Source organism: Engystomops pustulosus, chromosome 2, assembly GCF_040894005.1.
Source record: "Engystomops pustulosus chromosome 2, aEngPut4.maternal, whole genome shotgun sequence".
NCBI classification, from domain to species: Eukaryota; Metazoa; Chordata; class Amphibia; order Anura; family Leptodactylidae; genus Engystomops; species Engystomops pustulosus.
In genome coordinates this window covers 250,855,111-250,878,414 of record NC_092412.1, presented here as the reverse complement: position 1 = coordinate 250,878,414, position 23,304 = coordinate 250,855,111, and the positions used below count along the sequence as shown (strand labels likewise).

Genomic DNA, 23,304 nt, shown 5'->3' with positions numbered 1-23,304 from the left:
GAGGAGACTTTTTATGGGGGGATGGATATTAATTGAACTGGTGGTGGTGGGGGGGTTGATGGGTTACTGTATATTGCTTAACTGGGTGGATTGTATATGGGGGTCAGATCTTAAATAAAAGGGGGCATTTTTTAGTATACAATTAAAGTTGGATGTTCCATCTCTATGTAAAAGTGGTTCTGTATATAGTTTAATTGTTGTTTGTATATAAGTTAATTAGTGTGCTGTTAAGTATATGCATTTATTAGGGTGACATTATGTATTAAATTATTAGGGGGCTGTATATTAAACAGTGTAGTTTGGGATATATACTACTTAGGAGCGCAGTGTGGCTGTATTTTTATAGGCGCGGTGTGGGGGTGAAGACATCTGGCCGTGAATTCAACAGTGATTGTCATGGACAGGGGAAATCGTCATGATGGAGCAAATAGTCACCTGTGAGGTACTAGATATCACTTAGATGTCTGTGTCACAGTGTGTGAGGCAGCGTCGGCCTGTGTAGTGTCAGTCATAGGGGGTCCGTGATCTTTGGTGCTATGTGAGGATACTATTAGTAATGTTGTCGGTACTTTAATCAGGTTTTAGATCCTTTTAAAGATGCCCAGGGGCGAGGATTTTTTGGGGGACTGCTTTTTCTGCTCTGCTCCTGGTCTGCTATCATCACCCCCATACTCCCTGCATGATGAGAGCAGTAGTTCTGTCACAAGTGGATAGATTCTGGTTGATACACAGGGCCCATTATCTGACTACACAGAGGGGCAGTGAATATTCTAGAATGTTTTATACTCACTGAAGTCGGCCGGGTTGTGATAGGTCGGGCAGTTTAATCCTAGAACCCGCAAGTATGGAACAAGATTTGACACTTTCCCACGGTAGATGCATTGTCCCTGGCTTAGTACATAAAGCTGCGTATGAAAAGGAGAGAGGAACGTGTAATGTTATCTGTTCTGCAGCTTTACTGGAATAGAATACTAGGAAGTGCTCATCAGGTTTAACTATTCTGTAGATGGAAAAGAATGATTGTATATATTTTGTTTATTCGTTCTTAAAGGAAAAGTTTTTAAAAAAACATATTTTATTAAACATATAGGGACCCTGTCACCACATTTCTCACATATACAGCTAGTGACAGGTTCCCACTGATCCCTATTAACTAAATGCTAAAAGATGTTTCCCTCACATCCCTAAAAAATCAAGTTTGTTATCTTACCTGCCATAAAGTCCAATGGAGAATCATTTTCCATTCAAAAGATTCCAGCAGCTCCTCCCCATGTCGCATGACTCCTTCTTACTATTCAGCACTTCATGTGACCAGGGTGATGTCACCTAAGATCTTTTACCCACCAACATTTGAAAAATCTACCTCTTTTATGCATCTGATCACATAAAATCACAGTGTACCTCCATGGACTTCTACTCCTCCCCATTCTCCATGGAGTCTGCTGTGATCAGATACATACATGGGGAAAACTTTGAAAATGTTAGTGGGTAAAGGACCTTAGATGACATCACTCTGGTCACATGACATGCAGTGCTGAATGGTGATAATGGGACATAGGGAAGGGGCAATGGACTCGGGCAAGCAGGACATGCCCCCTCTGACTCGCTGCTGGATCTGGCTGTATGCCAGGTATGATAACAAAGTTGATTTTATGGGGATGTGAGGGAAACACCTTAAAAGAAGGGTGACACTTAGTAGTAATGGTAATAAACCAATCAAAAGCTATGAGGTCTAATCTTTACATTTTGACAGCATGTGTTCAATTTCCCAACAGCTCCCCCGCAGGGTAAATACGGTATTACATAGTCCAAACTAAAATCAAGGCACTAGACATGTCATGCTGATTAATAGAAAAAGTTCCACAAAAGAAGAAAAACCCTTTTTGAGAAGACATAGATGATCTATTAAAGGGGAAGTTTATTTAAATTAACACTTTCCATTTAGAATAGGATATTGGTAATCCCACAAAAGAACAACTTGGAATTTACAGCCTTTTTCAAAATCCTGCATCATTGAGGAAACACCAGAAGAACTACAAGACACATCCTCCAAGTTATTATTGCATATATTTGAGAAAGAAAATACCCAATATTGAGTATTTTGAATATTATTTTGGTTTAAGGTTATACAGGGGTGTTTGGTCCACATGGGGCGGGCCTGGGCTCCTCTGGGGCTGGTGAATAAGAAAGAACTATCTCTGATTGGCTGAATCTATTTCCTCATGGGAGGAGTAAACATGATCTAGACTCCTCCTCTTACTGACGCGACAGGGATCTGAGAGATGTAACTCACCTGATCAAAGAGCTCAAAAAGCTTGGCACTGGGCTGGTGAATGGTGCAGATTATATTCCGGCCTCCTTGAGCCAAAGATTTCATTAGTGAGACGACCTGAAAGCAGGAGGAGCTGTCCAGCCCACTATAGAGGAGAGGAAAACAATCACTGCAATAATGTATATTCAGAGTAAAAACTAAGGTGACAGCATAATAAAGGTGATACCGAACTGCTTGTATGTGGGCTCTATGTAGTGGCAGTGTCTGAGCACTATATGGCGGCTTTATCAAGCGCTATATTACAGTATTACATGTATAAACTATTGCATGTTACTTTATTTAGACTCTATATGGATGTATGATATGGCTCTCTGAGCCTGCTTGTTGTATGCCCGGTCCCCCATCTTCTTAAAGGGTCAACACATGATCCTAGCACTTTTCCGTGGCCGTTCTGGTCAATTAAAGCAACCTAGGAGAAGCTACCAGAACATGAAGGCTTCTGGCTTGCAGGTAACCATTGAAGATATCCAGTCTCCTGCCTCCTACTTGCTGATTGTCTCCTGTGTCCTACCCTTGACTTGTCCCACTACTACGCGTCTCCTGCTGCGGTCCTGAGACCTCCCTGACTAGTCCTCCAAGCCCATGCTGCCTGCCCTGACCATCAGACTGTCTGATTATCCATAAATGTGTCCCATTAACCCTGACCTTGGCTTGTCCCTGACTACTCACTGCACCCGCACCTCTTGACCCACAGCTGTTTCCAAGGCTAGTAACCTGATGTCCTTGTCACATTGAAGTCCAGAGCCCTGTACAGGTGAACACCTATGGCTTCGGCAACTTCTTTGGTTATTACTAGGATATGTCATCATTTCATGATTGCTGAGGGTCCGACCTAACTGATCCTTCTATGTGAAGTTTTTCTACACTATGGGGGTCATTTACTAAGGGCCCGATTTGCGTTTTCCCGACGTGTTACCCGAATATTTCCGATTTGCGCCGATTTCCCCTGAATTGCCCCGGGATTTTGGCGCACGCGATTGGATTGTGGCGCATCGGCGCTGGCATGCACGCGACGGAAATCGGGGGGCGTGGCCGAACGAAAACCCGATGGATTCGGAAAAACCGCAGCATTTAAAAAAAAAAATCTGTCGCGGAGCTTGCACTTACTTTCACTCAGCCCGGCCCGGTGTATTCCAGTGCGTTCCAGGGAATTTTAGCGCAGCAGCGCCACCTGGTGGACGTCGGAGGAACTGCCTTAATAAATCCCGGCCGGACCCGAATCCAGCGCAGAGAACGCGCTGCTGGATCGCGAATGGACCGGGTAAGTAAATCTGCCCCATTGTGTAACTAGGTTCCGCTTTACAGACAAAAACATCGACTGAGTCAATGTTACAAACTCTTTATGATCAGGTTCGGTGGTGGTCCTGCAAATTTGAACCCCGAATCGTACAACGATAGCCTGCCCTATTGCCCTAGCCATATCTACCATCACTTTATACATTGGGACTTCCCCTTTAAGCAGTTCCATGAATCATTCCTGCCAAATACAGAGAAAGACAAGAGGGAGGTCTGTACTACAATCTCTCCGGGGTCCCTGTGAGTCTTTATCCGGCCTTGGATCTACAAATATAGAACACGCTACGGAGTAAAGCCGTAAGACAAGCGCAGAGCTTCCCCTGACCCATTTTCATGATGACTGATTTAATTAAAAGTTGACAGATTAAAAGATTATAAGTTTTCTCCATCCACGTTCTGAAGGAACACGACTAAGACGCCTCGATGGAGACGACAAATGGCCGAAAAAAACATGGATAGAGAAATCTGATAAACATCTTCATGTGACTCATGTGCAGATCGGTGCACCACCACACCCACCACCACCACCACCACCCCGGGGGCCGCCCATCAGGACTACACAGGCAGTGCTCATGTCAGGGATCCAGATGGAATTGGGCTCATATGATTCATTTAAAGGGACGTTCCTTACCCTTTCCGCTAATATTAGTTGCCCCCAGTGGCTGTGAAGGACCCGGATAGGGTTAGTATTCCTGTCATGCATTGCATTTTATGGGCAGGGCATTTGCCCCCTGGGTCGATCTATAACAAGACTGGCTTTACGGGGGCTGTTCAGCTCCAAAAATCGCACCCCCACCTAGCATAGATTGGTTATTACTAGTTTTGAGATCAGAAAAAAAAACCCTCTAAGGCAGATGACTTTGACTATCATTGTGTTGGGTCTTAAAGGGATTGTACCAACTGTTTCTTTGGATAGGGGATAACATTCTGAGGGGGGACAATCGCAAGAATGGGAGTCTCCTTTTAGCAAGTGATGAAGCATGAGATCGAGTTCTGAAATTGCAGAGCATGCCGCTCAGGTATCTCCGGAATTCATGTCATTGCCAGATACCTGAGTGCTGTGCTCAGCAATTTTTTTGGGACACTTTCATAGTATTGAATGGAGCAGTAGAAAACATCTGCTACATCATTCAATTAGCGAGAAGGAGATCTCCATTCTCATGATCTGTGTGTGTGTGTCCCCACCACTCTGATTGTTGCCCCCTATCCTAAAGACAGAGGATTACAAAAACAATTGCTTAAACCTGGTGTTACAAGCTGATTTCAAGTTTTCCGGGTCCTACCTGGTGGGTTCATCGAAGAACATCACGGGGGGATTGTTGACCAGTTCCAGAGCGATCGCCAATCGCTTCCTCTGACCCCCCGAGAGGCATCCGGTCCTGGTGTCTGCACAGGACAACAATCCCAGCGCCGTCAGGATCTCCTTCACCTGAAATGAGATGGAAGATGTTGGGTGAGGTGGTCTTCATGAGAGGGTCTGTACTAAACATCTATCCCAAAATCTCGTAGAAGCCAATCCCTTTAGTCAGACTGATATCAGAGGACCAGCCATTGTCTTAAGTGCCCCATTACTTTGAGTCCAAGACAGGGAACCCAGGAATGGATATGGATGGCCTTGGCTTGGGACCTTTCCAGAGTCATCTATAATGTCCTGCTGGTCTGGTCATCACTATGATTTGCTCCAGTTAGTTTCTTGGATGGCTGCAGAGGGTCTAACCAGCTCTTACATGCCACCTTTAATTTTCCTTTCCCTTTAAGACTGGATTTCCCCATATTTGACATCTATCCAATAGCTATCCTTTGCTGCCACCCACTGCCAAATTGCAGAATAATCTGCTTATTACTGAAGGGTTAACATGTGATATCTTGAAACATTTGTTATCTTTCTTGCAGAATCCCAAGCTGGTGATTGGTGTGCTGGAAAATTCCCAGAACAGTGAGTCTATAAATTATTTCTCTGTCTGGATTTCTGAGTCTTTTGCTTTTATCTCTGCACACAGATTGTTGCCCAAGCAGCAGAGCCAGCCTGGCTCCTACTAGCCAACTTTGTTACCACTGGACTAGGGCTGAGGTACTAAAAAATTCCTTTGTTAGAACAGTAGCATCATCACCACAGCCGACCAATCCCCCACCTTGTGTTTCCTGCAGGAAGGACCGCCTCCCAGCTCATTAACTGCTGCTGTTTTGGACTCTGTGCCATTAAAGAAACTGAGTTACAGGCAGTCCCCGGGTTACGTACAAGATAGGGTCCATAGGTTTGTTCTTGAGTTGAATTTGTATGTAAGTCAGAACTGTATATTTTATAATTGTAGATCCAGTCAAATTTTTTTTTTCCCCAGTGACAATTGGAGTTTAACATTTTTTTTGCTGTAATGGGACCAAGGATTATCAATAAAGCTTCATTACAGATACTTTTAAGCTGATTATTGCAATTTGGGACTATAGTAACATCCAGAGGTCACAGTGGGCAGAGGGGTCCGTCTGTATCTATGGGTCGTCTGTAAGTCGGGTGTCCTTAAGTAGGGGACCGACTGTATTTACTTCAAGATTACTATCTCCAATGTGATCGTTGGTTGTTGCCACTAACACCACGGGCCTCACCTTTACCATCTGCCGGGGGTAGTCTATTACCACCTACAAGTAACCCTTATCCATATTGCGACCTCCCCCTCTGTTTGCATCCCCCTGCTGGCCTTGAGGGGCATGAACGAGGCCTGTTCTCTGGGACCAAACCTCTGTGACATAACCTGGCACTAGGCTGCAACAACAGCCAGCCCCTCCGGTCCCTGGGAATCCAGCTGCCCCCCAAACTGCGGTCAGGCCCCACTGGGGTAATGTCGTACATTCAGCTGACCATCGCTGAAGTTTTTGTACAACTCTAGAAAGTCATTCATCATCATGAAAGGTTCAGAGGGATCGTTTGAACCTGGACTATAGGTCCACAGTGATTTAGTGTGTGACAAATCCCAAACATTCTGAATTCGAAATCTGAATTGAATTGTATGAAAATGTCTTTGTTACTCATAACAACCAATCACAGAGCAGCTTTAAATTCTCTAAAGCTGAATATGATATGAAAGCTGCTCTGTGATTGGTTGCTATGAGCTACAAAGACGCTTTGGATTATAGACATAGACATTTCACCAATTTTTTTTATTTTTGGGGATAGTTTTAGTTTTATAAATGTGCCCCATTATTCTCTGCTGATGTCTACAGGGTCCTAAAACCCTACAGTTCTCACTATAACTGATGTTCATCAATGAATAAGGAGAGAAGTAGGGAGTGGGGGGCTCCTGTAAGAGAAATAATCCCTGACCCTGAAGAGAATCTGTAGATGAGAGGAGACCGGATAGTTGTAGAGTTACAGGGTATTATATACTGGCCATCCCATAAGAGTTTTATATACCCTAAATTGGTATGGAGTATCCTCACACTGCTGTTCAATTAGATCTGTCCATTGAGCTGCTCTGAGTAACTGCTGTAAAGAACCTAAAGAACTCACCATCTCTCTCCGTCCTTCATCTTTCTCTTGCAGCTTCAGATGAGCAGAGACCTACAATACAACACAACCCCTTTAAGAAGGACAAAACTGGTTTCCAGTCACAGCAAGCAATCTGCTGTGTATGAAGATAGCCCTATCCCGTTCCTGGAGAGTTGTGTAATCATACCTTTAGGGTAAGCTCCTACTTTTGCACAAGTGATACATAGATTTCTATTCCAGAATTGTAGCTTCTGAATTGGAGATGTGTCCTCACCCTGCTGTGCTATGTTATTAGTAGCAGCAGGACTGTGAAATATGCATTTATGTATCAGAATTTATTTCCATTCCAAGTGTACTGAGGATGTGATCTTACACTGCTGTGCCCTGTGTTCTCTGTAGCCAGTGTTATGTATTGTCCCTGAAGAGATGTGTAACCAGGCCTTTGTATATATTATTAGTAGCAGCAGGATTGTGAAATATGCATGTATATATCAAGATTTATTGCTATTCCAAGTGTACTGGGGATGTGATCTCACACTGCTGTGCTCTGTGCTCACTGCAGCCAGTGTTATGTATTGTCCCTGAAGAGATGTGTAACCAGGCCTATGTATATATTATTAGTAGCAGCAGGACTGTGAAATATGCATTTATATATCAGGATTTATTTCTATTCCAAGTGTACTGGGGTGTGTTCTCACACTGCTGTGCTCTGTGCTCTTTGCAGCCTGTGTTATGTATTGTCCCTGAACAGATGTGTAACAGGCCTTTGTATATATTATTAGTAGCAGCAGGCCTGTGAAATATGCATTTATATATCAGGATTTATTGCTATTCCAAGTGTACTGGGGATGTGATCTTACACTGCTGGGCTCTGTGCTCTCTGCAGCCAGTGTTAGGTATTGTATGTTGAGAGATGTGTAGTCATACCTTTGTTATTAGTAGCAGCAGGACTGTGAAATATAGATTTATATATCAGGATTTATTGCTATTCCAAGTGTACCGTGGATGTGTCCTCACACTGCTGTGCTCTGTGCTCCCTGCAGCCAGTGTTAGGTATTGCATGTTGAGAGATGTGTAGTCATACCTTTGTTATTAGTAGCAGCAGGACTGTGAAATATGGATTTATATAGCAGAATTATAGCTTCTCCATGTGCCCTCACACTGCTGCACTCTTAGCTCCCGGGATTGCTCCATACCCCTCCTCTCTGCTCTGAGTGACTGCTGTTTTATCCAATCAAGTGTATGTTACAGCTTTACTCTGAGCACAGGAGAATGGATGTGGAACAGTTCAATGCACAGAGCTAAGAGCACAGCAGTGTAAGGACTTGTCCTAATTGCTACAATTCTGGAATATAAATTCATATTTCACATTACTGCTGCTACTAATGTATGACTACACATCTCTCCAGGGACAATACATAACACTGGCTGCAGTGTACACAGTCACACCTGCTGACAGGACCCCTTTAATTAAGGGTAAAACTTTGACGGACCCTCAGGAATCTGGAGTATGAGTGTGCTGCCTCACTTACCATCATCGCCTCCTGAACAGTGAGATGGGGTAACAACATGTCGTCTTGCATGATGTAGCAGGACACTTTGCGGAAGGTCCTCAGGTCGCGCGGCTGCCCGTTTATGAGGATTTCTCCCTTCATTCCCGTCTCTCTGGAAAACAAATCCCAAAGCCATGTTACCAGTGCATTCTGGGACCCTCCGTGATCAAATAGAATTTGTAAAAGCAAGTTTTCAATTTCCCCACAGCTCCTCCGCAGGTGAAACTAAGTATTACATCACCCTCATTAACTGCACGCACATGATAGGTCCTCCAACCTTTGTAGTTGAGGTCCTCCATGACTTATCACCAAAGGTCCTAACACATAACCCCACAAGTGTTTAAACCCCGCCTTTGGCTCCTCCCTCAACACAACAAGTAACACCCACTTGCAGGTGGGGTATCCACTAACCACGCCCACTTACTGTCACTAATGACTGACCTGTATCCCGCCAGGATGTTCATCAGCGTCGACTTCCCAGCCCCCGAGGGACCCATGATCGCTACAAGTTCTCCACAAGCAAATTTCCCAGAGATTCCTTTCAGCAGAGTTTTATAACCTGAGGATAAAATAGAAAAATCAAAAAACATCACAAAAAATATAAAATACCACAGAGGGAAGAAGAAGATAATATCACCACAATAAATCACATAATGGGGGGGATTTACCATCAGTTATACAGCAGTTTCCTGGAATTACAAAAGTTTATATTTTTGTCACAAGTTACAAGAAATTTAGATTTGTTTTTGTTGTTTTTGAGAAAATGAGGGGGGCGGGGCATCCTGTACATACATAGACTGTGCTTGATAGGGCAACAAGGGGTGGGGTCTATTGTCCAATGTAGGGTGGGGTTTATCATGAAGGGTGGAGCTTCCTATTTACCATATTGGGTGGGCTTTGTCAGGATTTTTAAGGGGGGAGGGAGCATCCTTCTGGTTAATTAAGGGCGGGATTTATCAGGAGGGGCAGAAAGGGGTGTAGCATCCTGATTAATCAAGGGGGAGATTTATCATGAGAGGTGGAGCATCCTACTGATCAAGGGTGTGGTTTATCAGGAGGGGAGGGGTATCCTACTGATCAAGGGTGTGGTTTATAAGGAGGGGAGGGGTATCCTACTGATCAAGGGTGTGGTTTATAAGGAGGGGGGGTATCCTACTGATCAGGGGTGTGGTTTATAAGGAGGGGAGGGGTATCCAACTGATCAATGTGTGGTTTATGAGGAGAGGGGGAGCATCCTACTGATTAAGGGTGTGGTTTATGAGGAGGGGAAGGGTATCCTACTCATCAAGGGTGTGGTTTATGAGGAGGGGAAGGGGATCCTACTCATCAAGGGTGTGGTTTATGAGGAGGGGAGGGGTATCCTACTGATCAAGGGTGTGGTTTATGAGGATGGGAGGGGCATCCTACTGATCAAGGGTGTGGTTTATCAGGGGGGGTGGGGTATCCTACTGATCAAGGGTGTGGTTTATGAGGAGGGGTATCCTACTGATCAAGGGTGTGGTTTATCAGGAGGGAAGGGGTATCCTACTGATCAAGGTTGTGGTTTATGAAGAGGGGAGGGGTATCCTACTGATCAAGGGTGTGGTTTATGAGGATGGGAGGGGTATCCTACTGATCAAGGGTGTGGTTTATAAGGAGGGGAGGGGTATCCTACTGATCAAGGGTGTGGTTTATAAGGAGGGGGGGTATCCTACTGATCAGGGGTGTGGTTTATAAGGAGGGGAGGGGTATCCAACTGATCAATGTGTGGTTTATGAGGAGAGGGGGAGCATCCTACTGATTAAGGGTGTGGTTTATGAGGAGGGGAAGGGTATCCTACTCATCAAGGGTGTGGTTTATGAGGAGGGGAAGGGTATCCTACTCATCAAGGGTGTGGTTTATGAGGAGGGGAGGGGTATCCTACTGATCAAGGGTGTGGTTTATGAGGATGGGAGGGGCATCCTACTGATCAAGGGTGTGGTTTATCAGGGGGGGTGGGGTATCCTACTGATCAAGGGTGTGGTTTATGAGGAGGGGTATCCTACTGATCAAGGGTGTGGTTTATCAGGAGGGGAGGGGTATCCTACTGATCAAGGTTGTGGTTTATGAGGAGGGGAGGGGTATCCTACTGATCAAGGGTGTGGTTTATGAGGATGGGAGGGGTATCCTACTGATCAAGGGTGTGGTTTATTAGGAGGGGAGGGGTATCCTACTGATCAAGGGTGTGGTTTAACAGGAGGGAAGGGGTATCCTACTGATTAAGGGTGTGGTTTATCAGAAGGGGAGGGGCATCCTACCAATTATGGGTGTGGTTTATCTGGAGGAGAGATGCACCTTATTGACCAATGTAGGGTGGGGTTTATCTGTAGGGGAGGGGCAACCTCAGAATGAGGCTATGGTTTATCAGGATAGGTGATGCATCTTATTGGCCAAGATAGAATGGTTTATTAAGAGAGGCGGGGCATCCTACTAGGGAAGTGGTAAATAAGTATTCAATTTCTTTACAGCGCTACCCCAGGCAAGACAGAGTATTACATGGTTCCCATTGCAATCAGATGTGTCCTGTCCTCCAGATGCTTTATCAATGTATATCTATAATTCTGGTACAGATATATAGGATCTAAATGTTCCTCTACCTCTAATGAGATGTCAGATTTAGAAAACCTTCATCCATAACCCTATCAGGGAATTTTGGCTTAATAGAGGGACGTCCTCTCTTCAGGATCCTCATCTCTTCTCTCGGACATGAAGGACCTGTCCTGTCCTACATTACACAGACAACCTATAGACATGACATGGTGCAGTACTTCATTCCTCCAGTGGAGGTGCTGTGGGGAAACTACTCTTGATGATTGTGGTAGATCCCAAGAGGAGGAAACTTTATGATCAGATTATTGTCAAGTAACCTTCTAATAAAAAGAGATAATCCCCCCCCCTCAGGTGGAATATGGAGTCAGGAGCGTCTTCATCTTCTGCCATCTCATACACCATGTAGACTATTTCCTCATATTAATTAAATATTGGGCCCCATATGAACCCGGGATACTCGGAGCGGCTCATGTCTGGGGGCTACACTATATCCATTGTCCATCCCTCAGAAAGACACAAGTTATGTGTATCCCAGTAATCCCCCGGCACAGGATGTCCGCCGCCGCGCTCGTGTATGATCGGTCATGGACGCCATCATCCCGGGGACCTCCTGACACTGTAATGATTTTATTCCTTGTCCTTTGGGAGAGGATAAATGGCCTCCATTCATCTCCTGTGGGAACGTGAGACAGAAGCTCAGTGTCAGGACGTTCTCAGGACCACGGACACTCCTCCTCGTTACAAGTTATGGTCCTCAGAAGATATCTCTATGGGAATTATTAGAGGTCCTTGTGTTAGGGGATTGTCTCATCTCCTGGGGCGTATGGATGATTATATGGGGTCTCTAGTCAGGACCCCTCTATGAGAGAGAGAGACAAGAAGGGTTAATAAGAAGGACCTCATTTATACCAGTGTCCACCATCTAATACTACAAGTGGCCTTTAGATGGCGCTGCAGGGAACAGGAGCAGCCAATGGGAAATTGACAATGGTAACATCAATGTACCGGCAGTCTATGGGGGGGAATTGAGTGCTTGGCCGTACAGCCCCAGACTGGACTAGTCAGTACACATCCAAGGAAGGGGCAACATTTTGGAATACTGAGAAACAAAGGGTGATCCTTTATTCCATGATGCAAACGTTTGGTTTTATTCCCTCTTTATCCATCCATCCATCCATCCATCATATCCATCTGTAATGACCTGGAGAAGGGGCCATTACTCACTTTCTACCAGGCGATCCTGTTGGAGTGGAGCTGTAAGCCTGATCAACCTGCTTCTATATGTAACACAGGGAGACCCAGATTTTCTAAATATCTCCTAGATAACCTTTTGTGTTAACTGGTTTTAAGTACATGCGGTCCCCTACTTAAGAACACCCAACTTACAGAAGACCCCTAGTTACAAACGGATCTCTGGATGTTGGGCATAGTACTACTATACTACAATAATCAGCTATAACAGTTATCACAGGCGTCTGTAATGAAGCTTTATTGTTACTCCTGGTTCTTATGACAACCCAACATTTTTAAAATCCACTTGTCAAAGAGACCAACAAAAATTTGTCTGGAGCTACAATTATAAAATATACAGTTCCGACTTACATACAAATTCAACTTAAGAACAAACCTACAAAACCGATCTTGTACCTAACCCGGGGACTGCTTGTATAACAACAACACCATCTCGTGTGCAAAGTGGTTATTGTTTAATATGGTTCACATTTAAATATTTTGTTATTTGAATCTGTGTTTACACTTTAAGATCACCTGGTGGTAAGCAGGCTCTTCCCATTGGCTGAGCTCTCAGTACATTCCAGAGGCAGTGCTCCAGAGTTTATAAAAGTGTTCTACACTTGGTTCTGGTACTTTTGTCTTAGGGGCTTTTTCTCATTAGTCAGTTCTTAGTCTTCTTGAGGAGTGATTTGTGCTGCAGCATAGTAGAGCCTAGAGCAGTGATGGCAAACCTTTTAGACACCGAGTGCCAAAACTACATCCAAAACCCACATATTTTTCGCAATGTGCCAATGCAACAATTTAAACAGTAACTTATTACTCCCTGCTCTGTCACATGTTTAAATTGTATAGGCACCTGAGGACACCAATACAGTAGAAAGAAGGAGAAGAAGTTTGTATTATCATTGTAGCTTCCTTCTAGGGTCCTGGGCTGCCTGGGACTGCAAGAGGCCTTGTGTCCTATCTGGCGAAGCCTGCCATGGGGAGATGGCATGAGTGCCCATAGAGAGGGCTCTGAGTGCCACCTCTGGCACCCGTGCCATAGGTTCGCCACCACTGGCCTAGAAGGAGACAATTTTTTCCCAACCTGAAGACTTCTTCTGCGGGGAGGAAGAGAGGACAGAACCTCAGCCTCAGATGTGATCCGGGGCTTGTCCTGATATAACTCCCTGGTGGTCGTCCAGTGATGATGACACCACATGTAATGGGGTCGCTGTGATGGATCAGTGACCTACACTGTCCTCTCCTGATCAATACCAGGCAGAAGTATGTAGTAAGAGCAGCGCTCCGCCGGGAGGTATCGATCACCGAATGCATAATGGAAACATTCAGAGCGGCGGCCAGGGCCGGGGTGCGGGGTGCGGACCCCCTCATTATTCTGTCTATTGAGTTCTCCTATCCTCACCTTAAAGAAATGTAAGTTTTTAGCAGAAAAATAGAAATGTATAGTTTTCCAATATTCTTTATTTATGGATTGGTATATATTGGAAGATAGATAGATAATTGATAGATATGAAATGCATGGAAGATAGATATTAGATAGACATACAGATAAAGAGATGAATGGATAGATTGATAAATATATAGAGATAGATAGATAGATAGATAGATAGATAGATAGATAGATAGATAGATAGATAGATAGGAGATAGATAGGAGATAGATAGATATGAGATAGATAGATAGATAGATAGATAGATAGATAGATAGATAGGAGATAGATAGATAGATAGATAGATAGATAGATAGATAGATAGATGGGAGATAGATAGATAGATAGATAGATAGATAGATAGATAGATAGATAGATAGAAGATAGATAGATAGATAGATAGATAGATAGATAGATAGATATGAGATAGATAGATAGATATTAGATAGATAGATAGATAGATAGATAGATAGGAAATAGATAGATAGATAGATAGATAGATAGATAGATAGATAGATAGATAGATAGATAGATAGGAAATAGATAGATAGATAGATAGATGCTACAGGGAGAGATTGTTTGCTATCTATCTGGTGTCCTCCCCCATGATGAGTACTTACTGTATATACTGCACATGTCATGTACATGATTCCGGCACAGAATATTCTGCACAGTAAGGAATGTGTAAATTCCCGGGAGAGCAGGGAGGATTGTGGGTAGGAGCCCGGGGCCTGTTCCTGACACCTTATAATGAGCTCATCTTTTCCTCTTTTCTTTGTGACTTTCTAACAAATAGTGAGATCCTGTATGAATGATTAATGTCCGCGCTCGTCTATGACACGACCCATCCGGGAACACAGACATCTCTATCCAGAAAGCCAGAGGTGGAAGAGTCGCCTTAAAGGGGATGTCTACTAAAGAGATCATATAGAAGAGGAGCTTTCTCTGCAGCGCCTCCACAGGAGGTTTTGAGTATTACACGCGTTCATATTCATATATTTGTGTAAGACACGGGCCTGCGGTGCTGTCACTCTCTGTAGCGCTGGGTAATATCGTCACATTGCTGGGAGACACTCTCACTTCTACTGCCATCACCACCAGGGGGAGCTCAATACATAAGGATTATACAACTCCATCTTAGTTTACCCTCACACTGCTGTGCTCTTAGCTCTCTGCACAGTGCTAGAAGTGTAAGCATATTGTTGTGTAAGTTTTATGTGACATGTTGATGTACTGTATATTCCAGGATTGTAGCTCCCAGGAGGGATCCTCACACTGCTGTGCTTTTAGATTCCTACATTGAACTGCTCCACCGTCCTCCTCCTCTGCTCTGACAGATGATGTATCCAACCTGCAGACTGCAACAGCTTTCACTCAGAGCAAAGTGGAAGTGTAAAGAAAAGTAGAATGTAGAATGGTAGGTGCACAGCAGTGTGAGGACAAAACCCTTTCAGTACACAATACTGGGATATAAATTCATATTTCACAGTTCTGCTGCTACTAACAATACATACAAATATATAATTGCACATCTCTTCAGGGACAGTACCTAACACTGGCTGCAGAGAGCAAAGAGCGTAGGAGTGTGGGGACATGGCCCCTGTGACCTTGGAGCAGTTGCAATCTTGGAATATTAAATCATAGTTCACAGTCCTGCTGCTAATAACAACATACGCAAAGGTCTGATTACACATCTGCATAGGGACAATACCTAACACTGACTGCACAGAGAACAACAGTGTGAGGACACAGCCCTAGTATGATCCTGGAATATAAGTCCTTGTTTCACAGTCCTGCAGCTACTAACAAATACACAAAGGTCTGATTACACATCTGCATAGGGACAATACCTAACACTGACTGCACAGAGAACAACAATGTGAGGACACAGCCCTAGCATGATCCTGGAATATAAGTCCTTGTTTCACAGTCCTGCAGCTACTAACAAATACACAAAGGTCTGATTACACATCTGCTTATGGACAATACCTAACACTGACTGCACAGAGCACAACAGTGTGAGGACACACCACTAGTATGATCCTGGAATATAAGTCCTTGTTTCACAGGCCTGCAACTACTAACAAGGTACACAAAGATCTGATTATACACACCTCTCCAGGAGCAATACCTAGTATTGGCTGCACAGAGCACAGCAGTGTGAGGACACACCCCTAGTATGACCCTGGAATATAAATCCTTGTTTTATAGTCCTGCAGCTACTAACAATGTCTGACTACACATCTGTCCAGGAACAATATCTAGCACAGGCTGCACAGAGCACAGCAGTGTGAGGACACACCCCTAGTATGATCCTGGTCTGATTATACACACCTCTCCAGGAACAATACCTAGTATTTACTGCATAGAGCACAGCAGTGTGAGGACACACCCCTAGTATGATCCTGGAAGATAAATCCTAGTTCCACAGTCCTGCTGCTACTAACAAGGTACACAAAGGTCTGATTACACATCTATACAGGGACAATACCTTACACTGTTTGCAGGCAGCACAGAGCACAGCAGTGTGAGGACAAGCCCCTGGTATGATCCTGAAATATAAATCCATATACAACAGTTCTGCTGCTACTAACAACATGGCACAGTTTGAATACACATGCTCCAGGGTCAGTACACTGTTCTGTTCCTTATCCGGATTGGCTTATTTGTTCAATACTCCTGATCATCGGGGACGGGTGTAATCTGGGTCAGCGGTTTTGGGGAGGGGCGGCTCAGGGAGAAAATGCTTAATATTTCATTTCAAGATGAATCATTAGTGAGAGGGAAATGGATGTAACAGATCTGAGAAGCCACAAAGAGACAGAGACCCTATAAATCACCTGGAAAAGGTATAGAAAGGGGGTCCTCCCACCAAGGTAATGACTCCCGATCCTCCCTGGGGGGTCAGACTCATTACAGGAATGGAGGGGACATGTGATCACTGGGGGTTCAGATGGTCATGATAGTCAACATTTCTATTTCTAGATTTTTCTCACAGCTGAGGGTTTGTTACAGTTGCACCTAGGCCAGACAATAGTGAGTAGAGCGCTGTTCACAGGCGCTAGAAGTGATTGGGGTGCGTCCGAATCTGACAAAGTGTCCATTGTCTGCAAATCATTCAACAGTCTGGACTATCTGCACTGGATGCAACTGGAACAGACCTTCAGCTGTGAGAAGTTTTACACTATAATTCACACAGAAAGATCAATAAGAACACAAAACCTATTATAAGGATAAACATGGACTATAAGATGAAGACTTCCCTGTTATTCCCTGATTCCTAGAGTTTGGAACCCTGAACCCAAGACAATACGAATCATCGGACCAGAGAAATAACATGACCGGTCTTTCTAGATTCAGGAATTGCAAATTCTGACCAGATTTTTGTCTTTTTTATCCATGTCCTCACACTGCTGTGCTCTGTGCCCACTACATTAAGCTTCTCCACATCCCCTCTCAATTGTTCTTAGCAACAATTGTTGAATTCATTCAGATGCACTTAGTTTTTACTTAGAACTGAGGAGTAAGGCTGTGAAACATATCAGTGGAGAGAGCTAAGAGCACAGCAGTGTGAGGACAGGTCCCCAGACTGCTGCAATCCTGAAATATAAATAGTTTTTTCTTACAGTCCTGCTGTTACTAACAACATGCACAAATGTATGAATATTATATATGTGTATTAAAAGGCTTGCAGGAGAAGGCACAGAGCACAGCAGTGTGAGGACACATTCCCAGTGCACTAGGATATACATCATATCACTAGATGCATCACAGTCCTGCTGCTGCTAATAACAACATATACAATGGTATGAATATTACATATATAACACTGGCAGGAGAAGGCACAGAGCACAGCAGTGTGAGGACACATTCCCAGTGCACTAGGATATACATCTTATCACTAGATGCATCACAGTCCTGCTGCTAATAACAACATATACAATGGTATGAATATTACATATATAACACTGGCAGGAGAAGGCACAGAGCACAGCAGTGTGAGGACACATTCCCAGTGCACTAGGATATACATCATGTCACTAGATACATCACAGTCCTGCTGCTGCTAATAACAACATATACAATGGTATGAATATTACATATATAACACTGGCAGGAGAAGGCACAGAGCACAGCAGTGTGAGGACACATTCCCAGTGCACTAGGATATACATCATGTCACTAGATACATCACAGTCCTGCTGCTGCTAATAACAACATATACAATGGTATGAATATTACATATATAACACTGGCAGGAGAAGGCACAGAGCACAGCAGTGTGAGGACACATTCCCAGTGCACTAGGATATACATCATGTCACTAGATACATCACAGTCCTGCTGCTAATAACAACATATACAAAGGTATGAATATTACATATATAACACTGGCAGGAGAAGGCACAGAGCACAGCAGTGTGAGGACACATTCCCAGTGCACTAGGATTTACATCACATCACTAGATACATCACAGTCCTGCTGCTAATAACAACATATACAAAGGTATGAATATTACATATATAACACTGGCAGGAGAAGGCACAGAGCACAGCAGTGTGAGGACACATTCCCAGTGCACTAGGATATACATCATGTCACTAGATACATCACAGTCCTGCTGCTGCTAATAACAACATATACAAAGTAACGATTACGATTGTTTGTAGTCTGTTACCATGAAAATCTTCATGGTTAGACTGGAATAAACAAATTTGGAACAATGAAATGAAGCAGCTGAGGGTTTGTTACAATCGCATCCAGACCTCATCATCGTACTCTTTGCCAGGTTATTGTCTCTTTTGGTTTATATTCTATGAATCGGCTGCAGCGATGACATCACCGGAGGCGCAGGAGACGGCGGCGGCAGGCAGGTGGCAGTGTGCGGACGCTGGAGTCTGTTTTTAGTATAAGACGACATTCACAGCTTTCCCCAAATGTGCAAATTGTGATGAGTCGCCGCAACAGAGACGTCTCTGTTCACATTTATCGAAAAGACTCCAGAATCTGCTGGAATGTTCTTCTAAATCAGAGCTTAACCCTTCCATACAGTGATCAGTGTCCCCTCCCATGGGGGAGGAGGGGGATGCAGCTGGAGCAGTATCATTACCAGGGGTGAACCCAAACTCTCTGCTGCCCTAGGAAAGCTATAGAACTGTGCTCCCTCTGCCCATCCGAAATATCAGATCATTTCTATAGTAAGTGGGTGCTGCCCCCTATCTTGCTGCAGGAGGTGATGTCTGGGACAAGAGGCTCAACTTGCCTCATAGCCACTCATTCAGCCCTGATCATGTCTATGTCACAATGTGGGAAGGGGGGTGAATCAGGTTACAGTCTCACTGCATCAGTCTGAATATGAAATGAAATGCTGTGAGAGGGGGGAGGGAGCAGCTGGGAGGCTTAAGATTTATATATGTCTCCATGGTAACAGACTACAAACACATCCTGTGTAGTCAGATCCTTCAGTCCATTTCTCCCTGTCCTCTACTTACAGACATTGTCAGAGATTACTGACAATGTGACAGCACATTCAGACTACTCAGCATCTGTTTGTAGTCTGTTTCCATGACGATAAATAGGTCTCTCAAGGAGCTGTGTACACATGACATCTGTCATTAGAACTATTCATAAAAACGCATGATGTACAATGTATCAGTCTAGATCCCCATCACAGACGATGGTGTAAACTGGAGATTTCTGTAACAACTCTGCCAAGTTCAGGATCTGGATACAAATGTGTTTTTATTCACTGACAGCAATCAGAGATCCTGATCATGATGAGGAAGTAAAGAAATAATAATTCTTTATTTATATAGCGCACACAGATTACGCAGCGCTGCACAAAGCATGTCAAATTACAACATACTTAAAGGAAATCTACCACCAGGATGAAGGATTGTAAACCAAGCACACTGACATACTGGTGTGCGCCCCCCTTGGCAGGATCTGCTCTTCTTTTAGCTTCTTATGCTTCTGGTTTTTAAAGTTATGCAAATGAGCCTTAGGGGCTCCAGACCCCATTAACATCTATGGAGCCTGGAGCCCCTGAGGCTGATTCGCATAATTTAAAAGCCTTTTTGTCTTAAAAACAAGCGCATAGGAAGCTTATAAGGAGCAGATCCTACCAGAAGGGTCACATAGCGGCAGGTAAGTACTTGGTTTACAATCCTTCATCCTGGTGGTAAATATCCTTTAACTTCTAGATGGTACTAAAAGTAATTAAATCAGAAAGGACTGCAAATAAGTGCACTATGTGGATTTACATGGGGCTGCAGGTTATCCCACCATATTGTGCAACCCCAAGGCACTACAAGCTAAGACTACAGGTTACACATCTATATCACGTTATCCCAGAGACTTGTTGCAATGTGTTCTGCTGTTTTACATGGGACTGCGGGTTTACACCACTGCATTATCTTAACTTGATGACGCATCACAATGCACTGCATTTTACATGAGACTGCATTTGAATCCATCACAATACCCGAACTAAAAAAGCTACACATGGATTTACCTAGGACTGCAGGTTAACCATCTCCATCACCTTAACTTAAAGAACTTTTGCTCTGTCTTGTATGAGAATTTACATAGGACTGCATGGAGTCCCACTTGATTATCCTAACTCAGAGAGACATCACACATGTGATATCTGTGATTTTACATAGGACTGCAAGTGAACTTTCTCTGATATCTTAACTCTAAGAAATATACAAATTTGTGATACCACTCTCTTACTTCAAAAACTCATTGCAATGATTTGTACTTAACTTTACATAGGACTGCATGTGCTCAGACGTCATTCTGCTAACTCAAAGACTCATTGCAATGCATTGTACATGATTTTACATAGGACTGCATATGTAAAGACTATTCTCTTACGTCAAAGGCTCATTGCAATGCTTTGTACTTGGCTTTACACAGGACTGCATGTGCTCAAACTCCATTCTGTTAAATCATAGACTCATTGGAATGCATTATACATGATTTTACATAGGACTGCGTATGTACAGACTCTATTCTCTTACGTCAAAGACTCGTTGCAATGTATACATGATTTTACATAGGACTGCATGTACACAGACTCCATTCTCTTATCTCAAAAACTGATTGCAATGTGTTGTACATGACTTTACATAGGACTGCATGCTAACAGACTCATCACATTGCATTATATGTTGGCTTACATGGGACTGCAGATGAAGCAGTGTCCATTACCAGTGTATAGTCTATGCTACACACTGCTGCACGGCTCTGCTACATCTCAGGTATGAGGCAGCAGCATCCTCCTCCCTATGTTATAGCAGCCTCTGAGCTCTCGCTTTCCTCTTAGCAACACGTCTGCCATCAGCCAATCAGGGTGCGCGTGCGCTGAGCCCGGATCCTGCTGTGAGGTTACTATAGTGCAATGTCCAGGAGTAACCCGAGGGGCTGCACCTCCACCGCAATGCACCTGCCCCACCACCGGATTAAGTGATAAAGTAGGACACATCCGAATGTTGATGATAAAGATGATACTAGGCACACGGCAGATAATATCCACACAAATAGAATTAACCACGCGGTGGGACTCAGTCAGGGGGTTACTACAGGGCAAACCGGAGAAGACGACATCCAAAAACCTGATATATGCACTGCAGCGAAAACCTACCGCAACCGCGGGTAACGGTGCCCGGAATGTGACAACGATCATAATAACGTAATAATGTAACAACAATGGGACAGAGGGAGGAGGGGATCATGGGAGGAAAATGTATTCACACCTGCGTATCCCGATCAGAGACAATGATGAAGAATATACAGTGAGGACAATGATGAAGAATATACAGAGAGGACAATGATGATGAATATACAGAGAGGACAATGATGATGATGAATATACAGAGAGGACAATGATGATGAATATACAGAGAGGACAATGATGAAGAATATACAGAGAGGACAATGATGAAGAATATACAGAGAGGACAATGATGAAGAATATACAGAGAGGACAATGAGGAAGAATATACAGAGAGGACAATGAGGAAGAATATACAGAGAGGACAATGATGATGAAGAGTATACAGAGAGAACAATGATGATGAATATACAGAGAGGACAATGATGAAGAATATACAGAGAGGACAATGATGATGAAGAGTATACAGAGAGGACAATGATGATGAAGAGTATACAGAGAGAACAATGATGATGAATATACAGAGAGGACAATGAGGAAGAATATACAGAGAGGACAATGATGATGAATATACAGAGAGGACAATGAGGAAGAATATACAGAGAGGACAATGATGAAGAATATACAGAGAGGACAATGATGATGATGAATATACAGAGAGGACAATGATGATGAAGAATATACAGAGAGGACAATGATGATGATGAATATACAGAGAGGACAATGATGATGATGATGATGAATATACAGAGAGGACAATGATGATGATAATGATAAAGAATATACATAGATGACAATGACGATGATGAATATACAGAGAGGACAATGATGATGATGATGAATATAGAGAGAGGACAATGTTGATGATGATGATGAATATAGAGAGGACAATGATGATGATGAATATAGAGAGGACAATGATGATGACGAATATAGAGAGGACAATGATGATGACGAATATACAGAGACAACAATGAGAGTAGAAGAAATGACCCCCTCTGGAGTGTAATGGATCTGCTTACAAATATTGATGTAAAATATAGAAATGTATAAAATATAAGTACTACCCTAATATATATAATGTACATTACATAGGGAGTGAAACATTCCAGGATATCACTTTAATCAAAGAAATAAAGGGACAATGACATATCTGACATCCCTGAACGTAACGGGGAAATCTTTTAGGCTATGCCTAGAACACAGCTACCATCTGGAAAGCCGCCATATTGGATGAAGGGCACATGTTTCCAATGGGAAAGTGGTCATGTAGCATCAGAGGAAACCAGAATTGTATCAGAAATTGATCACAGCAATCAGATCTGTAATATCTTTTGTGGTTCTAAGGTTATCAAAAAAAATAAAATTGCAACAACAACTGGGAACGTTCCCTGCGATGTACAGCTATGTAACGTGTTGTGGTCTTCTATGGCCACCATCCGAAGTCAAGTTTGTCGTAATCGATTGCTGCAGTCAGATTTGCAATATACCTTGCGGTCCGAAAGAGATTCTCCATAGATTCTGATGCAGGTATATAATGATTGGATCCAGCGCCTTCAGCACCATGGACAGCACAACAAATAGCTGTGCATCACGGGGGACGTTCCTGGATGTCGTAATAAACTTCTTTGTTGATAACATTTGAACCACAAGATCGGATTGTGACAACAGATTTCTGAGACAATTCTGAGACATTTTCCTTGATCCCAAATGGCAGCTAAAATGCAGCA

The 23,304-nt window shown here is 43.4% G+C and overlaps 1 protein-coding gene across 3 annotated transcripts in view; it reads right to left on the bottom strand.

Moving 5' to 3' along the window:
- Positions 1-23,304, bottom strand: part of ABCG1 (ATP binding cassette subfamily G member 1) — a 58,190-nt gene that overhangs the window by 15,674 nt on the left and 19,212 nt on the right. For all 3 annotated transcript variants that reach the window (XM_072138826.1, XM_072138828.1, XM_072138827.1), the window contains exons 3-8: positions 9,104-9,221; positions 8,642-8,774; positions 7,131-7,181; positions 4,912-5,057; positions 2,294-2,417; positions 791-905 (exon numbers count right to left, since the gene is read on the bottom strand). In XM_072138826.1, the coding sequence (XP_071994927.1) occupies positions 791-905; positions 2,294-2,417; positions 4,912-5,057; positions 7,131-7,181; positions 8,642-8,774; positions 9,104-9,221 (687 nt within the window). The remainder of the gene's footprint in view (positions 1-790; positions 906-2,293; positions 2,418-4,911; positions 5,058-7,130; positions 7,182-8,641; positions 8,775-9,103; positions 9,222-23,304) is intronic.